Source organism: Haliotis asinina, chromosome 1 (genome assembly GCF_037392515.1).
Source record: "Haliotis asinina isolate JCU_RB_2024 chromosome 1, JCU_Hal_asi_v2, whole genome shotgun sequence".
NCBI classification, from domain to species: domain Eukaryota; kingdom Metazoa; phylum Mollusca; class Gastropoda; order Lepetellida; family Haliotidae; genus Haliotis; species Haliotis asinina.
The window spans coordinates 82848161-82869511 of record NC_090280.1 but is presented as its reverse complement, the minus strand read 5'-3'; the positions used below and the strand labels follow the sequence as shown (position 1 = coordinate 82869511).

Genomic DNA, 21351 nt, shown 5'->3' with positions numbered 1-21351 from the left:
GATCTCTCTGCACCAGTTGCTTCAACCGATTCTGCGCATGTCAGAACGAGGGATGAGTTTCAAAGCCCCACGTGTGATACAGTTACAAGATATCGAACCAGTGACAGGTGCTCCAAGGTCTCATGTTATTGGGGATAGCTTACCCATTAGAGAGGTTGTCAGGTTACTGTTTTGTGATCAATATATCCACAGCTACTGCTTGACATGTATTAGATGAGCTAGTATTATCATATTACCTGACAAATGACCCCAATTTGCATATATGGGAACGCCTCCCAGAACATTCCATTTGAAACAAGAGGGAAACAGGTTGTCGTCAAAAAATTGCAAAGTTCGTGCGAATCGTGTTTTGATTGTTATACCATACTACTGCTTGACAAGTTTTAGATGAGCCAGCGCCGTGAACGCGTTTGTGACAAGCAGGCGGAGCAAGTAATCTGGTCCCCGTACCTCAAAGCGATCATAGTGCTAAGACTGCCGTAAGTCTATGTTAAACTATCGGAGTTGAGATCATCGTAGCACTAATGGCTTACAGATAAATAAAATGACACATACTGTAGAATGATTAATTAAAGTACCGTATTGCAAACAGAATCTGGTGAGATCTGTAACCTAAAAAATATCTGGTCTTGGCTTATTATATTAATAAAATCTTGTACAATGGGCCGTGTTACGGACATATGCCACCTCGAGCACTTAGAATCCTGATAATAAGTGTACTAGTCCGTTTGGCACAAACGCGAATCGATGAATTGCAGCCCAGCTCGAAAGGTAATAAACATATAATACTCAATGAAACATTGATCATAATCAAAACATCAGACCAACTCTGTGAGTTTCTTTGCAGAATTTATGTTCTAAATATATGAAAAAAGTTGTCTTGCAAATCATCACAAATGTTTTGACACAGCTCACTATTTGAGTGCAAAGAGATGAACAGCCAGACGTACGTAAATCAAGTGCCGACAAAGCTATTGGTTCATTTATCTGTTCTGCGCAGTCTCCATCCCTTCTTGGACACCGCGATCGTTTTGCTTCATCACTTGTAACTTCGCTTACCTAACGAGAGAGAGCGACCGAGAGAGGCCTTAATTGTTGAAGAAACTGTAATTAAAATATTGACACCGTTCGCTGTTTGTCACGAGGGAGGAGTGCGGAGAAAGGAACAGCCAAGTGTTCGGGAAGTACAACAACTTTTCTTAGGACAAAAATGTTTTGATGATGATCAGCGTTTCATTGAGTATATTATTTTTTTTTTTTTTGAGTTTTCGAGTTGGATTGCAATTCACCGGTCCGCTTTTGAGCCAACCGGACGATAACTTGTGCTCACGTGTCCAAACTACCCATTGTTCTGCCGAACGGTTCGTGCATGATAAACGCAGCTATGTTGGGAGCTGACAGTATAAATAAACTCGGCGAAACGCACTATCGCTGCGAGGAGCTGTTCTGGGTCGTGGCGTTCCATTCAACTTGCCAATGCCGAGCTTACACAATAGTCAAGAAGACGCCACACGGTGTGTCCAATAAAAGAGTTTCTACTTTCGTTTCATGGTGGCGGGGTAGTTGATCTGAAAGCACATCCACTCCTGCCTGGTACATGTCCGATGCAATGGTACAATGAGCGGAGACACCAGCCGATATACAGTCGTTGTATCGCTTGCAGTCACACCAAAGGTCAGCGTGACCCAAGTAAGCTTAGTAACACTATGGCTTTGAATAGATTGTTGTTGTGCACCAACGACAAGCACTAGTGCAGATCAAACAGAAAGTACGATCAAACTGAAAGTACGAATCCCCTCACAGAACCAATACTCTAAATTAGTTAAGAATCGCGATGTCTCATGAAACTGATAAAAACATGAAAATTGTGACGTAAGGGGCGATTTTATGAACGCATCTAGAATAAGGTACATCTATGTGTAAATTTGAGTGTCCTGGGGAAAAGACAATGTTTGAATTGCGTATGACAGCTAGGTTCATGTTGCGGGATGGCGTATATACATGAAATCGGGGGTAAGGACGTAGGGTAGGGATCGATGGACAGTGTCAGGGAGCAAGGCATTTCTTTTCGTGTAAACCCGATAGGTGGCCAAATCTTTTATGGACCACAGATAGTGTTGAGTGCTTGTCGATCTTTCTTATAAAAATCAAGTGTAAGTCCATGTTTTTATATAATGATTGCTACGCCCCTGCATGTACATAAGCGGGTGTGGGGGATGTAATTTTTTTGCAGGGCAGGTAGGTACTTAAAACATTGATGGGGTAGCTAGGTACGTGGTACGGTGAATGGGTGAGTGAGTGATTTACGATTTAAAGTCACATCGGCAATATGTCAGCCATATCATGACTAAAACTAGTTCAAGATTCATAATACATACATTTAAATTTAAAGTCCTGCCAGTAAGGGACCGTAAAATTACTAGATTATTACAAAATGGGTTAAAACTAGCTAGCACATATCTTTAAAATCAGGAAAAAAAGTATTTTTGGACAATACAATGTAACGACAGGCTAGTGATCGTCAACAACTGAAGGTAGATCACCATACTAAAGACCTTTGGGACTTGCACTGTCTTTCCTATCTACATGAATACGGACCTAGGAGCTGGGTTTACACCTACGATGGTAGGCAAATTTAGCCACAGTTAGGATGTCAAGAATACTAAGTGTAATAATGTGGAAGATTAAATTTTACTTCGGGTGTTTTAGGACTTACGTACACACCCAGGAGGATAATATTTTCACAGCATTTTAACTCCCTTTGAGGATACAGCGAATTACCAACAATCTGAGTTACTAATTTAAACTACCGAGCATAAAATATTTATCTGTTAACAAGTCATTTGACAAATCTATTTCTTTTTAAAATGCGGGCGTCAGATAGGTACTGAGAGCAGGGACGAGACGGGTACGAGAGGCGGGCGTGAGACAGATATTGACAGGAGAGACGAGACAGGTATGCGGGGCGGGCGTCAGATAGGTACTGATAGCAGGGACGAGACAGGTAAATGGGGGGGGGGGGGCGTCAGATAGGTACTGATAGCAGGGACGAGACAGGTATGGTGGGGGGGGGGGGGGGGCGAGGGCAGATAGATAGAGACAGCAGGGACGAGACAGGTACGCGGGGCGTGCATCAGACAGGTACTCACAGCAGGGATGGTGGTAGGTTCCTGAAGAGAGAATGCTTTAAGTTCTTGGAGAGGGAACATCCTTTTTAACAGTGAGTGGTATCACCAATTTTACTTCATTTAGAGCGAGCCTATATGAAAAGATCAGATCCAGTATCTGCAGAAAGGACCTGTCAAGATGTCTTCGTAAACAAGGCTAACAAGCAAAACATAGGACGACGTCAGTAGGGTTCTACACTTAGCATAACAATAACATGACTACCGTTTCGTCCCATTGTAAACCTACGAAAATAGTCAAGGGCTCCTTATTCAATTCCTCAAACATCATTTTGTTGCGTATCGTATAATTACACTGGCCCAAAAAAGAAACGCATAGGTGAAAATCCAATGTTATGAGAGATGATTTATTAACTTAAATTGCACAAAAAGTAATGGAACTTGAGCAATGATAATTCACACGGGTATTAACAAATGTGTGTCAAGACATATACAATCATTCACAGTGGTATTAAGCGTCTCTATTTTCCATGGCATAGTGAGAAAGTCAGTATCTGGTGTGACCACCACGGGCATCAATCACTGCTCTGCATCGCCTGGGCATTGACTGTATAAGACGTCGTATCCGCCTTTGTGGGATTCTTCTCCACTCATCTCGCAACGCATTCACCAACTGTAGACGTGTCTGTGGCTGCGGCTGTCGACGTCGTAACCGTTTACCCAATTGGTCCCATAAATGTTCAATTGGGTTCAAATCTGGCGATTTTGAGGGCCATGGAAGAACTGTAATGTTGTTGTTGGCAAGGAAATCCGTGGTAATGCGTGCTGTGTGCGGTCTTGCATTGTCGTGCTGGAAAATTTCCCTTCTAGCGTCAATTGTAGGAACAACATGACGGTTCAGAATTTCATCCCGGTAGCGTACAGCATTGAGATTCCCTTGCACATGCACCAACTGTGTCCTGCCGTTCATAGATATGTCACCCCACATCATTACACCTTCGCCACCGTGTCTGTTGACCTCACGAACGCACTGTCGAGCATATCTCTCATGTCGACGTCTATAAACACGCATCCTTCCATCATGTCTGTACAGCAGAAAACGTGACTCATCGCTGAACCAGATCCTCCTCCAATTCAAGAGGTTCCATGCCCGAACGTTCCTGCACCACTGAAGACGTGCACGACGGTGATGGGGATGCAGAACAGGTCCTGCATGAGGTCGCATAGGTCGAATTCCATGCTCTCTTAGGCGATTCCTGATGGTTTGTGGAGAGACTCTACGCAGCCCAGGAACGTGATCAGCGGTATACGTAGCAGTGACGGCCCGATTACGCAGATGAAGCACCCGGATGTAGCGGTCTTGTGCTGGAGTTGTCACCCTTGGTCTCCCACTCCTTGGACGGTCTCTGGTCGAGTTGTGTTGCGTGTATCGTTGCCAGAGACGGGAAATCGTGCCCTGCCTCACATTCAGACGTCTGGCAACTGATGACTGACTTTCCCCAGCTTCCAGACGTCCAATGGCTCTATTTCTGTTTTCTTCATTTAACCTTGGCATTTTTCACGTCGCATAGAAAGAAATTCGAAGAATGAATCGCAACAGGACCTGTCCCCTTTTATAGCCATCATAATCAAGATTGAGATCCTGCATTTGCAGGTGCATAATGCTTTCAGATTTTCCCACGTGCAGATTATACAAAGCGTTTTCAAGGTGCTGTGGTGTGGCGAATAATCACCAGAGGTTGTGTTTGTTTGTCTGTTTTGGTTGTATTGACTATAAAAACACTTAATATTTACATTAATTGTCATTCCATTCCATATTTTCCGAAAAAATCTACTTTAAAAATGAGATTTCAGCTATGCGTTTCTTTTTTGGGTCAGTGTATTATTATTGGATATTTATATAGCGCACCTATCCATGCAACTAGTGCTTGCTCAAGGCGCTGATATTTGTGTCCCTCGATCACTGGATGTCAATCTCAACACCACATCGCATCATCAGTCTCTTCTCACTGGGGAGTATACAACTCTTGCTGCCACTAGGGGCACTAGTTTACTGTGGCTCTCTCATCCTAACGAGGTACCCAATTGACAGCTGGGTGGACTGGGACACATCGTCACAGTACTTTGTCCAATTTTACTGCACGTTGCTGTACCTGCAACCAGGTGTTTGCACGTATCCATGTGGCCACCATCTGGTTATATACCAACGGATTCGTGGGTTCTTTTAAGTGCGCACGGATGTGTACTGTACACTAGGGATTGTGACAGCACGGAAAGAGTCTGCACACAAAGTTGACTCCAAGGTTTCTATCCCAACACCTCAACCTCGCAGAATCGCTAGCCTGGCGCTTTAGTCAGTTCGCCCACCGCGCCCCCCACAATATATGAATATAATCACATGTAGATAGTGTGAATATAACATGCTGTGTTTTTCCTCCTGGCCTATCCATTTGCACTCTTTTGCAGGACAGTACCTTTGCGAGTGCCGTTAAAGTTGGACAAGAGATGGTTACCCTTGCGCCGTGCTTCGACCCTGACCTGCTGTGTTTCTTCCTTGTGTTTGTCATATCTTCGACTGTATGTGAAGGTGTGTCTTTGACGGGGCGGTGGGTCAGCCTAGTGACTAACGTATTTGCTCAAGACACAGAAACCTTGGTTCGATTCCCCGTGTGGGACCAATGTGTCAAGGCTATTTCAGGTGTCCCAGCTCTGATGTTGCTCGAAATTGCTATTCTCGATCGATCGGTCGGTCTCCGACGAAAGTTCGGTGCAATTCCGATGGCCAACCTCATGCCATACTCTGTAATACACTAAACGCTCACCATAAAAAAACCCATACAAGTACTATTTTGTAGTTTTGAACATTTTCCAAGGAATTTAAGAATTTAAATCAATAAGTTTTGTTTTGACAATTTGAGAAAAAATACTGAACCTGTCAGGTGCTATAAATGTTACATTCCCAATGTATTCTGAGCTCACAGCATGTGTTCTAAATTCCAGTTATGTTTTGTAATATATTTTAATTTTCAACCAATTCTATTGTGCAGTCTGTCAGAGGGAAACATCTTACTGTCAAAATATGAGAATAGTCCAAACAAGATGCTTAAACATTTCGTGAGTTGATAAAAGTATTCACACTGGTAAATATGGAATCTCATCATAACTTACGTCGAATGAGCGGTGGAGATTTCCTACCTATAGATCAATTTGGATTGTTAGGAGTAACACACAATTCCACAGTATTATTGTTTGAAGTTTCATAAACACACGTCGTCATCAGTTGGTTCACAGGCAAACTGTAGCGCAAATGTGGTTGCGCGGCGTAGAGAAAATGACCAGTCTTCATATATGCTGGTGAAGCAAGCAAAGGTTGGCAACGCACTTTCCTCGCTTCGGTGCAAAAAGTATATTTCATGTCAAAATAAAACATCGCCACCATCAAAGGTACGCTCCCATTTCCTCACTAGGTTGTGCTCTCCGATTTCCAACCCCACATTTAATAATTACTCACGTGAAATATGTTTTATTCAACATTATAAGCGCCACTAGTGGTGTTCAGTTCGTTCTTCGCCTTCATTACCCCTGCCAGCTTCCGGCTCAACGGAGTGAAGGAACAAGAATAAGCAGAAACTATACAGATATACCATTTTGCCTAATTTTATCATGATTCCGTTGGATTGTATTTGTCTTAACTGTCGGCGTTATTGTTAGATCTTTTGTAACATATATTCTACAATAAACACACTTCTGTCGTAGTAGGCGTATGAAACATGGGAGGTAACTCTTTATGTATTCCACACGGAATAATAACTTGTTCCTTCACTGCTTTGAACCGGATGCTGGCAGGGGTAATGGAGGCGAAGAACGGTGTGATGTACCACGAGTGGTGCTTAAAATGTTGAATAAAACATATTTCACGTGAGTAATTATTAAATATGATGTTGGAAATCTGAGAGCACAAACTAGTGAGGAAATTGGAGTGTACCTTTGAAATTGGCAATATTTTATTTTGACATGAAAAATAGTTTTTGAACCGAAGCGAGGAAAGTGCTTTGACAACCTTTGCTCGCTTCGCTCACATATATGAATACTGGTCATATTCTCTACGCTGCGCAACCCCACTTGCGCTACAGTTTGCCTGTGGTTGGTTACCCCATATGCGTCCTTCTTTTAACAACGTTAATGTTAATGCATGATTGCTTTGTTCAACAGTTTGTAAGCCAGGACGTTTTGGAGGAAACTGTTCTAAGGTCTGCCCATCGGAGTGCAAGGACGGACTGTGTCAACCAAGCGGACTTTGTGAGGACTGCAGTGATGGATTCTATGGTATATCATGCGAGAAGAGATGTCCTTCAACGTGCCCCGACAACACGTGCCACAGATTCAACGTGTCGTGTAAGAAGGAGTGTAGTGAAGGCTGGCACGGCAAGAAATGTGACAAGCAGTGTCCCAGGTGCCCAGGTCCATGTCATCGGTGGTCAGGAGAGTGCACTGGGAAATCTTCAAATAAAACAGACTTGTCTTCTATGGATCCCCTCTCAGCGTCAGAATCTCACCCAGCTGACGACAGGCGTAATGGTAAGATATATGTCATTGTTTTTTTCATTTTCATTTGGGTTTAAACGCCAATGAACCAACACAGTATTTAAAAGAATAGTTCCACACGGACATGGGAAACGTGGGGTGGGGGCAAAGGTAACTTAACAAATTCTAGACAAAATAAACCGGAATACGTTCTTAATTCTTACTTATTATTATTCTAGTTAAAATTATTCGCGTTTTTCGGTACGTTTTAATGTTTTAGGTTCGAGTCTGCGGTGCTACCTTTTCACTAACACTTTCATATTTTTCTCAGTTCATCGACGCTGACTGAATTGAACTGAAACCAAACAAGATACTAGTATGCATTTATTGTAATCATTTCCTGCAATTTCAGATCATACGCTCCCTCTTGCCATTGGCATCCCAGTTGCCATATTGGTTGTCGTCGTACCTGTGGGGTATGTAGTAACTGCTTTACATAGATTAATATAATGTTATTAATTATTTTCCATGTATTTACATGCGGGCTTCATAAACTGTCTTTCATTCCCATTTGTTGAAGGTTTCTGTGGTGATATGAAATATGTTAAAGGTCACATGCAACCAAAAGATCAAACATAATTAAAACACATTTATCACTTATTCATGACATATTAAAAAAACAAATAAACCAAATTATAAGCGTACAATCGCGATTCAAAAGTGCAATATTTGGTACTTGGGCTTACTTCCCCCGAAACGAAGCCCTCGGGAGACCGAACCCAGACATAGAGGGTGGATGTGCACTCAAGTGTAACGACGGCTTCTGTTTGGCTGTTTCATTTGCTGATATGCTGAGGGTTCATTGTGTGTACAGAAAGATGATCTGTTTGATGGCCCTTTTATAAGTATGGCTAGTCACAAGAAAGTAAGATTCTTTAAGGATAACAACTTCTTTTTGTGTACTTGATGCATCGTTTCAGTATGGATTCATATACTGTTGTCAAACAAAATCATACACACTAAAACAAGTCGTTATCCATGAAGAATGTATATAGAGTTGTTGCTGAATTTGCGCTCGATCCAATGAAAAATCATGTCAGTAGAGATGGTAAACTACTGCGTGGCTGGAATCTGTCATTCGTACAAAGCAGGACTTTGAGTTTGCACCAGTTTCCGTCAGATCAAGTTATCCGAAAAGAGTGAATGTAGTTTGTTTGCAACACACAGACACAAAAACATGTCATGTGTATCACACGTGCCTAATTACATAATGTGGCAGAGACGGGACTCGGGTGCACGAGTCATAAATCAGCTTATTTTTTTTTACGTCGTATAGTCTGATAGGTGTTAAGTTCAAATTGCACGTGGTCAGTCATTGAAGCTGTGTACTGCATGTTGTCTTTAGCAGACGGGCAGGCAGACATATAGGTGTGAATAAACCAAACACTGAGCTTTCTCTGTGACAGAGACTGCTTACCACAATCAACAAGTTTTTTTACGTAACGAGTAGATTATTTACTTGTTTGTGTACACAACCAAGATTAGACTACTGCTCACTACCTTATACTCTGGGCATGCATACTGTTTCAAGCTCCGCGCACCTATTCACTGCGCATGCGTTATGGACGCAGCGCAGCACAGCTGTTGAAACCAGTTTTCCCCCCAGCGCTGGGGGGAATTTAGTGAAACGTTTGAACTCCGATTTCTCGGGCTTTTTTTTTCATCGCGTTTTTTTCAACTTTATAGGTTGAATTGGCATTTGTTATGATTTGTTTCGGTAAGTGCATACCGAAAGGTACCAGAATCTGCAAAGTTGTGTTTTACGTTGCATGTGACCTTTAATGCGAGTATCAGAACCAAAGAAGAAAGCTAAGCTTTTGATTTTATGATAATGTTGATGATGTTTATTGCGTAAACTCGGTGAGCAATGTGTTTCCAATGAATGAGTGAGTGAGTTTAGTTCTGCGCCAGTTTTAGCAATATTTAAGGAAATTCACCGCGGGTGACACCAGAATGGTTTTCACGCATTGTAACCATGTGAGGAATCGAATCCTGGTCTTCGGTGTTTGTTTCAATGATAAAACATTTTCCATATAAAATTTACATTAGTGGATCTTCGTTTTCAGCCTCATACAGTGGAGACGACTGTGTGCCTCAAACAGTGGTGCAGATCACAGAAACGTGTCAAAGGAATCAGACGTGTCTTCAGAACCATTACTTAAAATCTGATGCATAAATCCATACCGTTTTTGTTTTTGCCACTGACATTTTGCAGGTTTCTTTAGTTAGTCACTAGAGTTTGAGTGTGGTTGCCAGAGAGATAGAATATCCTGAAAATTACCAAATTATATCAAGAAAACAAAAGAAAACTACAACTTATTATGTGTCTCAAACATAACAAATGACGGTGCTTCCGGTCTCAAGTGTGGTGCATACGAAACTCTTGTCATGAATATACAGTCCCAGTAAACAATTTAGAAAACTGAGCTAAAATGCATATTTATTATCTTGTCTCAAATGCCGCCGGATTGACCTTGAGTCAAATCGCAAGGGTCCCTTAGGTCACCCCTCAACAAAATCGGAAATCATCAAATAATGGCATCTGGGTCTAACCACAAAATGCACATCTAAGGATCCTGGTTATCATGACTACCAAATTTGACTAAGCTATCACGAATGGTTTAGGAGATATGCTTCGGACAAAGTGTGACGGTCGGTCGGAGGGACGGACAGACGGATGGAACTGGTTCCTATATATCTCCACAACTTCATTGTTGCGAGGGGATAATTTATCATTCATATTCTTTGTTGTCGACTTACGCGTTGACAAAAAGTTTGTTGAGCACTTTGACTACGAAATAGTTATCTGTTAACTGTGATTAGATATAGGTCCTGTCACAAAACGTGGGTATTATGACACTTCTCTTCCATCTGTATACCTGTGATCATTCATACATTAAAAATCGATTGTACCATTCAGAACCAAGAAACACTGCACGAAACAATGTTCAGCATGTTCTTCTGCAGTGGTTCACGAGGGCAAATGGTGACATGGAAATAACCCCATCATTTACAGACACTGTACACAGGTCACCACTACAATTGTGGTCTCACCTTAGGAAAGTTAGTTTGGTCATGAACTGCCTCTTTTCACCCAGCTGTAAATGGGTATCCGGTGGGATGTTTGGGGTAATAATGTTTTACCGCTTAGAGCATGGATAGGTGCATGTAAACAGGCTCTTTATAAATGGCCATTGCTATTTGAGAACTTAAATAATTTTAGGAAACAATTGTTTATGACAGGACACGGCGTTGTCGTTTGTTGGTTTCTGACATAGTTCACATAACACGGAAGTATTCACAAAATCCCAAACGACGCGGAAATGATACTTCACATTTTCCTTGCCATAGCCGCGATCTCTGTAAATGACAGTACAATTAACACTCAAAATGACCAGCCAAGAAGTCCACAGGATCCAATGTCGATCATGCTCTGTAAAGTGAATTAAGGTGAGTAAGAGGTCTCATATACGTGGCAGTATATAACAATTTTACCTACACCTGTACTGGACCCCAAAAATATGATCATCTACGATACTTAGGGACATAATTTGTAGACTAAGTATATTTCTGCGCATCACCAGAAGTACTGTATGAACAGTTTTACAGTGATTCATCAACACGGTACCGCGGTGTCATAATAGACAGACAACGTAGTGTGCCTGGGGGGCGTCATTTCTCGTGTCTGTTGACAGGGTTCTGTCGCTGTTACTGTATAAAATACATCAAATGCTAAAAACTATTTCATGATTCAAACATGTTTGATTCAGAAAAACTGGCGTTTTAGATAACCATAAAATATATTTATAGCCCCATTACCGTGCGTCGTTCAGCGAGTTTGAAGCCATGATGGGTCACTTGTTGGTAGAAGTTAGTTTACATGTTACGTCCGTACAATATCCATGCTCGTGGTGTTCGACAAAGTGCTAAACCTTCCATGGCCTCCGTCAGCTATAAGGGTGAATGTCTGAAAAATCGATATATGGTTCAAGAAACTGTATTTCAAACAAAATGAAGGGAAAGCACATTGACCATTGATGACTATACCACAAAGCATTTAATCTGGATGAATCATCGGTCCTGATCCAGGAGTAGTGAATTCGAGAAGCCGCACAACGATTTGCATTCATTCATCTGGGCCGCAGTTAACTTTTCTTAATAAGGGGGGTTACTATCCGGGATCTTCCCTAGTTTGACTACTGATGAACACAAACATATAACGGAGCACCCATACACTTAATAATGTACTGTACCGGTATAGCTGATTATTCCCAGTTTGAAATGTTTTAAATTTATACAATGTTTGGAGCGGTTGGACAGCCTAGTTGTTAAAGCGTTCGCTCGTCACGCTGATGGCCAGGGTTCGATTCCACAATGGGTACACTGTGTTAAGCTGATTTGTGGTCCCCCGGCGTGATATTGCTGGAATATTGCTGAAAGTGGCGTAAAACTACACTCACTCACTTATGTGATGTTTAAAGAAATATTGCGAGGTGATACGCGTCGTTGCAGTTGCTAGTTGGATCATTGTTGATCTGTTGGTTAGTTGATTCACTGGGTGGAATGAGAAGTTAAGCACAAGACAATTCCATTAATTTTTCCAGATGATGAAGAAGGCTATCCCTTGAGACACATCGTATATAATGGGCGCAGTCGAATTGTGGTTGATTACATGTGTGCTTGTCGGGGTCCACTGCAGTTCTAATGATGGTAAGTGATAGTTTGATGATGCATATATCGGACTCATCATACAATTAATGAATGGGTGAGTATGGGTTTACGCCGCATTTGGCCATACTCCAGCAACATCACGGCGGGGGACCCCAGAAATGGGCTTCACAAACACATGCATTCACATGACCAATGACATACACATGAAACGTTCAACTTTCACCGTTATGCCACACATAATTTCTAAGAACACATCCCGAATATTACTCGTCACTGTGATATAACCACACGTTAAAGGAACACTGGTGATTAGGTTGAGAATTGCAAAGACTTGGCCTTTACAGTGTTTGAAATGAAGAAAAGCTGATTTACTGATACTGTGTATGAGTTAACCTTTCTAAACATACTGTCAGTGACTGGGCTGCGACACAAAAGTACCCATGACCCATGACTGAGTTGAGTCGTTATGATTTTACGCCGCTCAGAAACGGGCTTCACACATTGTATCCATGTTGGGAATCAAACCAAGATCTTCGGTCTGACGAGCGAATACTTTAAGCACTAGGCTGAGGAGAAATGTTCGTATTTCATTCAGTGCAAACAAATGGTTTAGTATCTGGTCGAGAATCCAAGTAGCTGGTATATGGCAGTCATCACTTTATAATTAGATCATGTTAAAAGCAGGTTCTAAATGAATGTCATTGCGTTTATGTTCACATACTGACTTTCAACTGAAAGAGTGCCGTGATGGATTCTATGGTGTATCGTGCGAGGAGAGATGTCCATCAAAATGCCTCGACAACTTGTGCCACAGATTCAACGTGTCGTGTAAGAAGGGGTGTATTGAAGGCTGGCACGGCAAGAAATGTGACGAGCAGTGTTCCGGGTGCCCAGGTCCTTGTCATCGCTGGTCAGGAGAGTGTACTGGGAAATCTTCAGAGAAAACAGATTTGTCTTCTATAGATCACCAGTCCAAAACATATGAACCAACCAACGAAATCACACACTCCGCAATGACAACAGATGCAACAAGGTCAGAATGCCGTGAGAGGGAATGCTGGATTGAATTTAACGGTTGGACAGTCTGCTGTTACGAGTGTACAGATGGCGCTCGCGGAACAGTTTGTGCCAAGACGAGTCCCAGAAACAGCTCACAAAATGAACGTCATGTCACGTCGTTCAAACTGAATGTCAGTCGACTGGATGGTGAGGACTGCAATGAAATCGGCTTGGGTTTCACTGTTAGGTGTTTCAATGAAAGCAATGTGGATGAAAGTTTAAAGATTCAATATGTGGAGGCGTGTTCCCAGAACTGCAGCATGTACTGTCGTAATCTGTCCGTGAATGACACACTTCAATGTGACCTCTTGTTAACAGCCTGTGTAGATGAATGCATCCGTGAACATCTTTGTGATGACATTTGCGGCCAAGGCAAGGAGTCGGAACAGGATACCACACCAAATAGAGGTACTGGCTGTACATATCTATCATGCATGTGATGTAGGAATACCAACAGCACGATACAATTCCTAGAAGGGTATTTGGGAGATTACACCACTGACATCTGCCCGTGAACATGCTTGTCATAGTGGCGACTAACAGCTTTGGATTGTCAGGCTCGCTGCCTTGCTTGACAAGGTCCCGGGGTAGAATAGGTCTCAAGCAACCCATGCTTGCCACAAAAGGCGACTATGCTTGTCGTAAGAGTCGACTAACGGGATCGGGTGGTCAGGCTCGATGACTTGGCTGACACATGTCATCGGTTCCCAGTTGCGTGCAGATTAATGCTCATGTTGTTGATCTCTAGATTGTCTGGTTCAGACTCGATTATTTACAGACCGCCGCCATATAGCTGGAATATTGCTGAGTGCGGCGTAAGTCTAAACTCACTCACTCACTAATTGCGTAGATCGATGCTCAGGATGTTGATCAATGGATGATTTATGATCCAGATTCGATTATTTGCAGACCGTCGACATATTGCTGGAATATTGCTGTTTGCGGCGTTATAAAAATCGACCAATCAAACCAAAGTAATGTCGAAAGTGGTCTGAATTTGTTGTCACCTATAAATAATCATGTATGTTCTAGACATGTCAAGAGAATGAGCAATCATATTTGACATACAATCGTCCATGTCACTACGAAGGTTCACTCACACGGGGACAAAGGGTATCGATCTTGCTGACTGCGTAGGTCGATGCTCATAATGACAATCACTGGATTGTTCAGACTAGACTGACTCCTTGGTCTAAAACAGACTGACTGAAACGTCATTAAACCACATACAAACACCAGCCTGTCAGTATTTCTTACTTTCATGAGGTTTACCCAAGTGAAAAATGGTTGGCCATTTATTGCTTTTAAGTCGATGTTAGTCTATATTCTTCCACAATCCCTTTACCTTACAGTGTAGATACTGTCCCAGATTTGATACCTCTTTGTTTAATTCGAAATCGAACTACCAGGTTTTCTCCCCGGATATGAAAACATCACACTCATTTTGCAAAAAATGTATTGCCAACCTATCTTTCGAGAGCAGCACCTTTTACACCTTCTCCTAACACATTTACGACTTGCGGTTTGTTCTCTGACACGTATTGGGAATGAAATCTATGCGTCAGTGTGTACGTGACTAACTATTTACCGCCCGATACTGGTATTCTCGAGAAACTACTGTTTGTCACTACAGCGTTTAGTCATAAAGTGACGCGTTGAAATAAAATTTCCTCCCAATCTAGGTCCTGTAGGTGCTTCTGATCTATATCACGTATGACCAACTTTCAGTTTCGAATTGCAGTGGCCTTGTCCAAAGCAAATCAGTCAAGCCAGAATGACACTAAGTGGCTGACCTGGAAACACACTGACAACGTGGAGGACGTATCTAAGCGAGGCAGCTTAAGCTTGTTCCCCTCGCAGCAAACTCGTTGTGCATGTCTGATTGTTGTTTTTGTGAACAGGTGGTCGTCCGAAAATGACCATCATCACCATCGTCGTCACCATCACCATCACCATCACCATCGTTATTACAGCATCCTGTGTTTTTCTCTCAGTAAGGTGGTGAGTATCATCGCTACTGTTCCACCGCTTTCTGATGGAAAATACCCAGGATCGTTTGCTATAGCCGCCTAAAATTCATTCCATCTATTCCTGTTATCCATTCAAATAATTTTCAGATGTAAATTTTCTGTGTTTACCTTGAATACCCTTTTTGTTGTGCAGAGTTGCTTCCCTTGAATGCAGGTTATAGGTTCAAATCCCGTTTCGTTGATTTGTCTGGTCCAGATTCGATTATGTTCGCCGTCAGGTAGCAAATAAGAATATATAGAGGATTTTAGTGGGTAACAAAGTATTTAAATGCTTCTTCTTGCGTATCATTAAAAAGTGTTATTTTTTATATTTATTAAAATTTAATGTAACAATTTGAATCTGTCATGGATCTAAAAACGAAAGCATTTATGACGTTGTCACGTTAAAGAATGGTAAAACAAACTAGCAGTGAGTCATTTAATATTTTTGCTCACATCGGAAATATTTCAGCCATACGTGACTACAAGTTACAAGTTACAACAAGTTACAACAAGTTACAAGTTACAAGTTACAACAAGTTATTCATTGCTCAGAAATAAAGTTTCATTATAAAATATGACCTCGTCGTGAAATTACTGATATATTGTACAAACTGACGTAACATCATATTTACTCTGACCTGCTTGTCCCTCTATATGATGGTTTAATAGTCTCATAGTTTCCACACTATAATTAATTGCAGTTGTCCAGGGAAGACCCAAAACAGACCACCAGCATCCTCTCCGTATCAGCTTTCTGCCCGAGACGTTGATGATATCGTCAACACGGCGAATGATCGTGAAGGAGATGCAGGTGACGGACTCCGAGAGATAGGGGACATGGGCGCACCATTGCCTCTCAGTGAAGGCTACCTGTCAGCTGTTCATCGGGATACGGAAGAAGGAGGTTACGCCCTTCCAAACAACCTCTGGACAATCTCTTCGAAACATCAGGCGTCTCCCAACAGCAGTTACATATCTCCGGTTCACAGTTCTGTATATGCTGAGATGGCGGATGACCGAAGTCGGCGAGTGGATCACCGGCGATTGTTTGGGGATTACCAACCGCGTGCCGTCAGTGACAGTCAGACCTGTGATCTGTCTGAGAGGGGTGCTGGGTACTCAAATCCATATGGTGCGCATAACAGCACATGGAACGCTCAAAATCCACCTCAGGAACACTACCAGTCCCTCAATCGTCTCCAACACATCGACCCGAATCGTTTGTACTCTGTCTTAGAAATTTCTGATGAGGAAGCTATCATTTGAACTTACATCTCATGAACTCACTAAAGCACCACTGTATGTATGTCGAAGTTTAGTCATGTTTCCAGATCTATTATGAATTCAGCATTTTCCTATTGTGTTGCACCTCTGATAAGTCGAAGTATAAAAGTGGGTGCTTACAGCAAAATGCAGGTAGCAAAAGTATAGTAACAAAGGCACTGTAAGTCCTCATGGTTCATAGTATGGTGATCTACCTTTAGTTGTTGACGATCAAAAGCCCATTTTTTAATTGTATTGTCCAACGATAGGTTTCTACTCTTCAAGATATATGCTAGCTTGTTTTAACTAATTTTGTGATAATCTGGTAATTTTTCTGTCCTTCGTTGACAGGGTTTTATATACTATATGGATGTATTATGAATTTAAAACTAGTTTTACCATATAGCTGAAATATTGCCAATATGACTTCACTCACTCACAGTAACTGGGGATGTTACATTAACAGGGTCGCGTTGTCAGATTCGCTTACTTGGTTGACTTGTCAACATATCCGAATTACTGGATTGTTTGGTCCAAACTCGATTGTTTACAGACGGTCGCCATATAGCTTGAATAATGCTGAGCGCCGAAAAATCAAATTCACTCACCCCACTTCAAGTGTAAAAGTTGTTCAAATTCTATTTGTTCATGAAATGAAACAGGTGTGTTATATATGTACAGGTAGAGGTTGGGGCGGCTTGGAAGTGTGGATTTACTATCACTTACAGAACATTTGTATGTCTGGACCATTGCTGAAAGGATCTTATTTATTCCATCGACAGTCATGCGTGAGTTCTATGCGACTAACGGGGATCGGGTGGAGAGGCTCGCTAGCTTGGTTGAAACATATGACAGGTTCGCAGTTGTGCAGATTCATGCTCTTGCTCGTGGTCATTGATTTTCTGGTCCAGACTCGATCATTTACAGACTGTCGCAATATAGCTGGAATACTGCCGAGTGTGGCGTAAACGTAAACTCATTCACTCTAATTTGCTGAGGCGGTCGTAAACTCTGTCTTCAACTCATATTTAAGGAACATTTTCTGACAATCCTCGACTGTTCAGTTTAGTTCATCTACGTCATACGACGAAATAGCTGTCCCAAACTGACCATTGAAAGTCACGAGACTACGAAAACAGCTGGGACAACTTAAATTGCCATCAGTGTAAGTCAGTGACAGGGTGGTTACCTAAATCAGAACGATACTTATCAACACAAGCCTCCAATTCGAACTCGAACAATTATTTTCAAGTCGTAATTTTGTTTTTAAAAAAAAGCTCGGAATTACGACCCTTTCGAACAGTGAATGAGTTTAGTTTTACGCCGCATTCACCAATATTCCAGCTATATGGCGGCGGTTTGTAAATAATCGAGTCTGGACCTGACAATCCAGTGATCAACAACATGTGCATCGATCTGCGTAATTGAGAACCGATGACATGTGTCAACGAAGTCAGCGAGTCTGACCACCCGATCCCGTTAGTCGCCTCTGAAGACAAGCACAGTCGCCTTTTATGGCAAGCATGGGTTGCTGAAGGCCTATTCTACCCTGGGACCTTCACGGGTCCCTTTTGCAGAAGGATGTGGCTAGACTATTTAACTCATATCATCGCATGCCAATTGCGTAGAGTGAGTGAGATTAGTTTTACCCACTTTTAGTTTTCTAAACGTCCTGTGTGAGTTGAGTGAGTTTAGTGCTGCGCCTGTTTTAGCATTATTCGAGCAATATCACGGCGGGAATCACCAGAAATGGACTTCACACATTGTACAACTATGGGGAATCGAACCTGGGTGTTCGGCCTGACGAACAAACGCTTTATCCAGAAGACTACCCCACCTCGACCAACTGTGAATCGATGTTGATCAGTCAGCTGTCTGATCCAGACTCGATTATTTACAAACCGCTGCCATACAGCTGGATCATTGCTGAGTTCGGCGAAAAAACAAACAAAATTAATTGTCGCGGTTACGGGATTTTATTGCTCATTATAAGACTTATCTTATTTTCTTTTGATAATGACATGTAAAGGCTTACATCTTAACACCGTGTTTGTGGGAAGTTGTTGCGCATTTGAGTGAAAGACTTAATATTTAGCCTCACATCAGCAATAGTTCAGCCATTCCGTGGCGAGACCAGTGAGTGAGTGAGTGAGTTTAGATTTACGCCGCACTCAGCAATATTCCAGCTGTATGGCGGCGGTCTGTAAATAATCGAGCCTGGACAAGAAAATCCAGTGACCAACAACATGAGCATCTATCTGTGCAACTGGGAACCGATGACATGTGTCAAGCAACTACGGGAATAATATGTACATATCTTAAAATCAAACGAGAAAAATATGAAAACCTGTGAATTCCAGGCGCTATTCTCCGAATAATATGCCCAGCTATGTGTGATATATACCCATGGATATTAATAAATTACATACAATTAACCCAACTATTGGTTATGCCCAGTTTGGTAGTCAGTTCAGATTTGAAAAGTCATAAAGTATGATATCGGATTGGTCATTGTATATACATTCATAATCATCGATTATCCTTGTGATGAAAGAATTACGAAAAAAAACACGCTCTGCTTGACTGTATTGATTTTTCCATTATAACAGATCAGTATATGCAAGTGTAAACACAAAGAAAGGTCTTCTTAACAAGGTCAGTTATCATCTAGTGGTTTGTTGACATTAAACTGAAGTATTTGTATAGTTTTCATAAACATATTTTGTAACTATGAAATTCCACCATGAATTAAAAAACTGCTAGATGCTGATTTGTTGTGAAGAAAAATCAGACGGCATCAATTCTGGTTGACGCTCATCTGAGCTTATAGCCGATTCACCGCGCATTAACACATCTTATTGTGAGAACTACTTCCGTTTGACTAAATTGATGGCGTTCCAAAACAACAACTTCATGGATTTTGACGCGAACTTTGAAATTTTCCACATGGGCAATTCGATTTTTTGCGATTGAAAAATGCGTCTGATTTTACGGCGCTTCACTGCACACGTTCGCCGAGAGCCGCGATGCTGTCCAATGCAGTGAAGACATGACCCTGTATCGCGGCCAAGAACACCACCTTTTTAAATCCTGTTCAGATTCTAGTGAAATTACTCCCCATTTAAAAAAAATGTTTGCAGTTCTTTTTAGACTGAAAAGTCGTTATCGACGTACTCCCAGATAACAAGAATCAATCTGTGGTGGTCAAGGATATATTAAGTGCAATTGTGCGCGAAGTGCTAAGCAGTGCAATACCAACAAATATAATGTTACAAAGCAGGACTTAACTGTAATAGTCGTTGTCATTCAAGCTTAAATTGTCACAATAAAGTGATAATTTTGCTTGTCCATTAAACCTAAGCTGTATTATGTAGGATAGCTCATCTGGGATTAAACACTTTGTTATTATAACCTAATTATTATACTCTTAACATTGTCTTTGCTTTGTTTTGACTTTTATGTTTTGATACTGGCTTAAAATAATCAACATTGGTCCTTTCTCCTGTTTTCATTTTTGCAAATACTTCATACCAGGAAATGTGTAAGAAATCAGACCCTCAAAGCAGGAAATATGTAAATTGCCTGGAATATTTAGGAAATGTGTACATTTACTGAGTGAATCAGGAAATATGGAAAGTTCCTAAACATTCCAGGAAATGTACCCATTTCATGATTGGACGCATTTACTCTAACATATATACACAATGATCAAACCCCTTCTTTCAAACCAGAAACAAAGAAATACATCTTTAAGCTCTAACAGGACAACAAGACATTAACTTAAAACATTCATATTGTCCAGTAAACAGTAATGTATGACTAAAGGGACAACTTTCGTTCTAATCAGTAGCGTCCAAATATATTAATAATATAATACAAAATGCAATAAATTATGTACAATAGCGATATTTTAAAATCCAACACAGTGCAGTAGGTATATGTATCACGAATATGATACATGCCCTCTAAAAGGACATGAAAATGCACGTGTCGCTTACTTTCATACATTTGAAAGCATTTATTATCTGTTCATTATCTTTGAAGCCTATGTTTAGGAATGCATTGGCCATGTTCCTGTCTCCAATTCCCGTAAGGTTTACAGTTCGGTTACACTCCACTTCCCTCCGCCTGGCCGGTAACCAACCAGCTACTCCTGTAGTAAATAATGTTAATATTATGAGGTAGGTTGAAGAAATATGATTACTTACAATAACCAGTTATGTCTATAGAATGCATTGCACTTGAGCACTTTCTCTTCCTTTATAGCTAGACGATTGTTTCACACACAGGTACACTGCCTGTAACATACCTGTCAACAAGCGATGAGCAAGTATCACATAGTTGCTGCTGTGAAAGGGAATTGCATCATGTCGCCAGTTGGGAGCACATGGCGGGTCCATCATTTGCCCGGACAACATCCTTCCTCGTTCATAAGGGAACACATGGTGAGGAACGCAATGTAATTGAAGATGTGATTTTCAGTCACTAGAGGGGAGTCTTTGCATCTCCTTGGTTGTGTATTTTTCGCAGCAATACCAGTCTTCATCTGGAAATAGAGTATTAGTTATGTATAAAAAGTGTTAACAACTATGAATCATACCCATTACTATACATTGTTTTCTTGACGCCTGGAAAAC

At 41.4% G+C, this 21351-nt stretch overlaps 2 protein-coding genes across 4 annotated transcripts; both read left to right on the top strand.

Moving 5' to 3' along the window:
- The first annotated feature begins 1530 nt into the window (after positions 1-1530).
- Positions 1531-10628, top strand: LOC137298136 (scavenger receptor class F member 1-like). 2 transcript variants are annotated; one of them, XM_067830255.1, is made up of 6 exons: positions 1549-1674; positions 2881-2956; positions 5592-5712; positions 7338-7703; positions 8062-8125; positions 9776-10133. In XM_067830255.1, exons 3-6 carry the CDS (start codon positions 5631-5633, stop codon positions 9876-9878), a joined length of 615 nt encoding a protein of 204 aa, XP_067686356.1. In that variant the 5' UTR covers positions 1549-1674; positions 2881-2956; positions 5592-5630; the 3' UTR covers positions 9879-10133. The 2 variants fall into 2 exon arrangements, with proteins under 2 accessions (XP_067686348.1, XP_067686356.1); XM_067830247.1 differs by lacking the exon at positions 2881-2956 and having other exon boundaries at positions 1531-1689; positions 9776-10628.
- Positions 10629-11071: 443 nt separating this feature from the next.
- Positions 11072-20200, top strand: LOC137298123 (uncharacterized). Of its 2 annotated transcripts, XM_067830226.1 has the most exons (5): positions 11072-11159; positions 12314-12419; positions 13119-13847; positions 15341-15440; positions 16153-20200. In XM_067830226.1, exons 2-5 carry the CDS (start codon positions 12353-12355, stop codon positions 16715-16717), a joined length of 1461 nt encoding a protein of 486 aa, XP_067686327.1. In that variant the 5' UTR covers positions 11072-11159; positions 12314-12352; the 3' UTR covers positions 16718-20200. The 2 variants fall into 2 exon arrangements, with proteins under 2 accessions (XP_067686327.1, XP_067686335.1); XM_067830234.1 differs by lacking the exon at positions 11072-11159 and having other exon boundaries at positions 12282-12419.
- The last annotated feature ends 1151 nt before the right edge of the window (positions 20201-21351 follow it).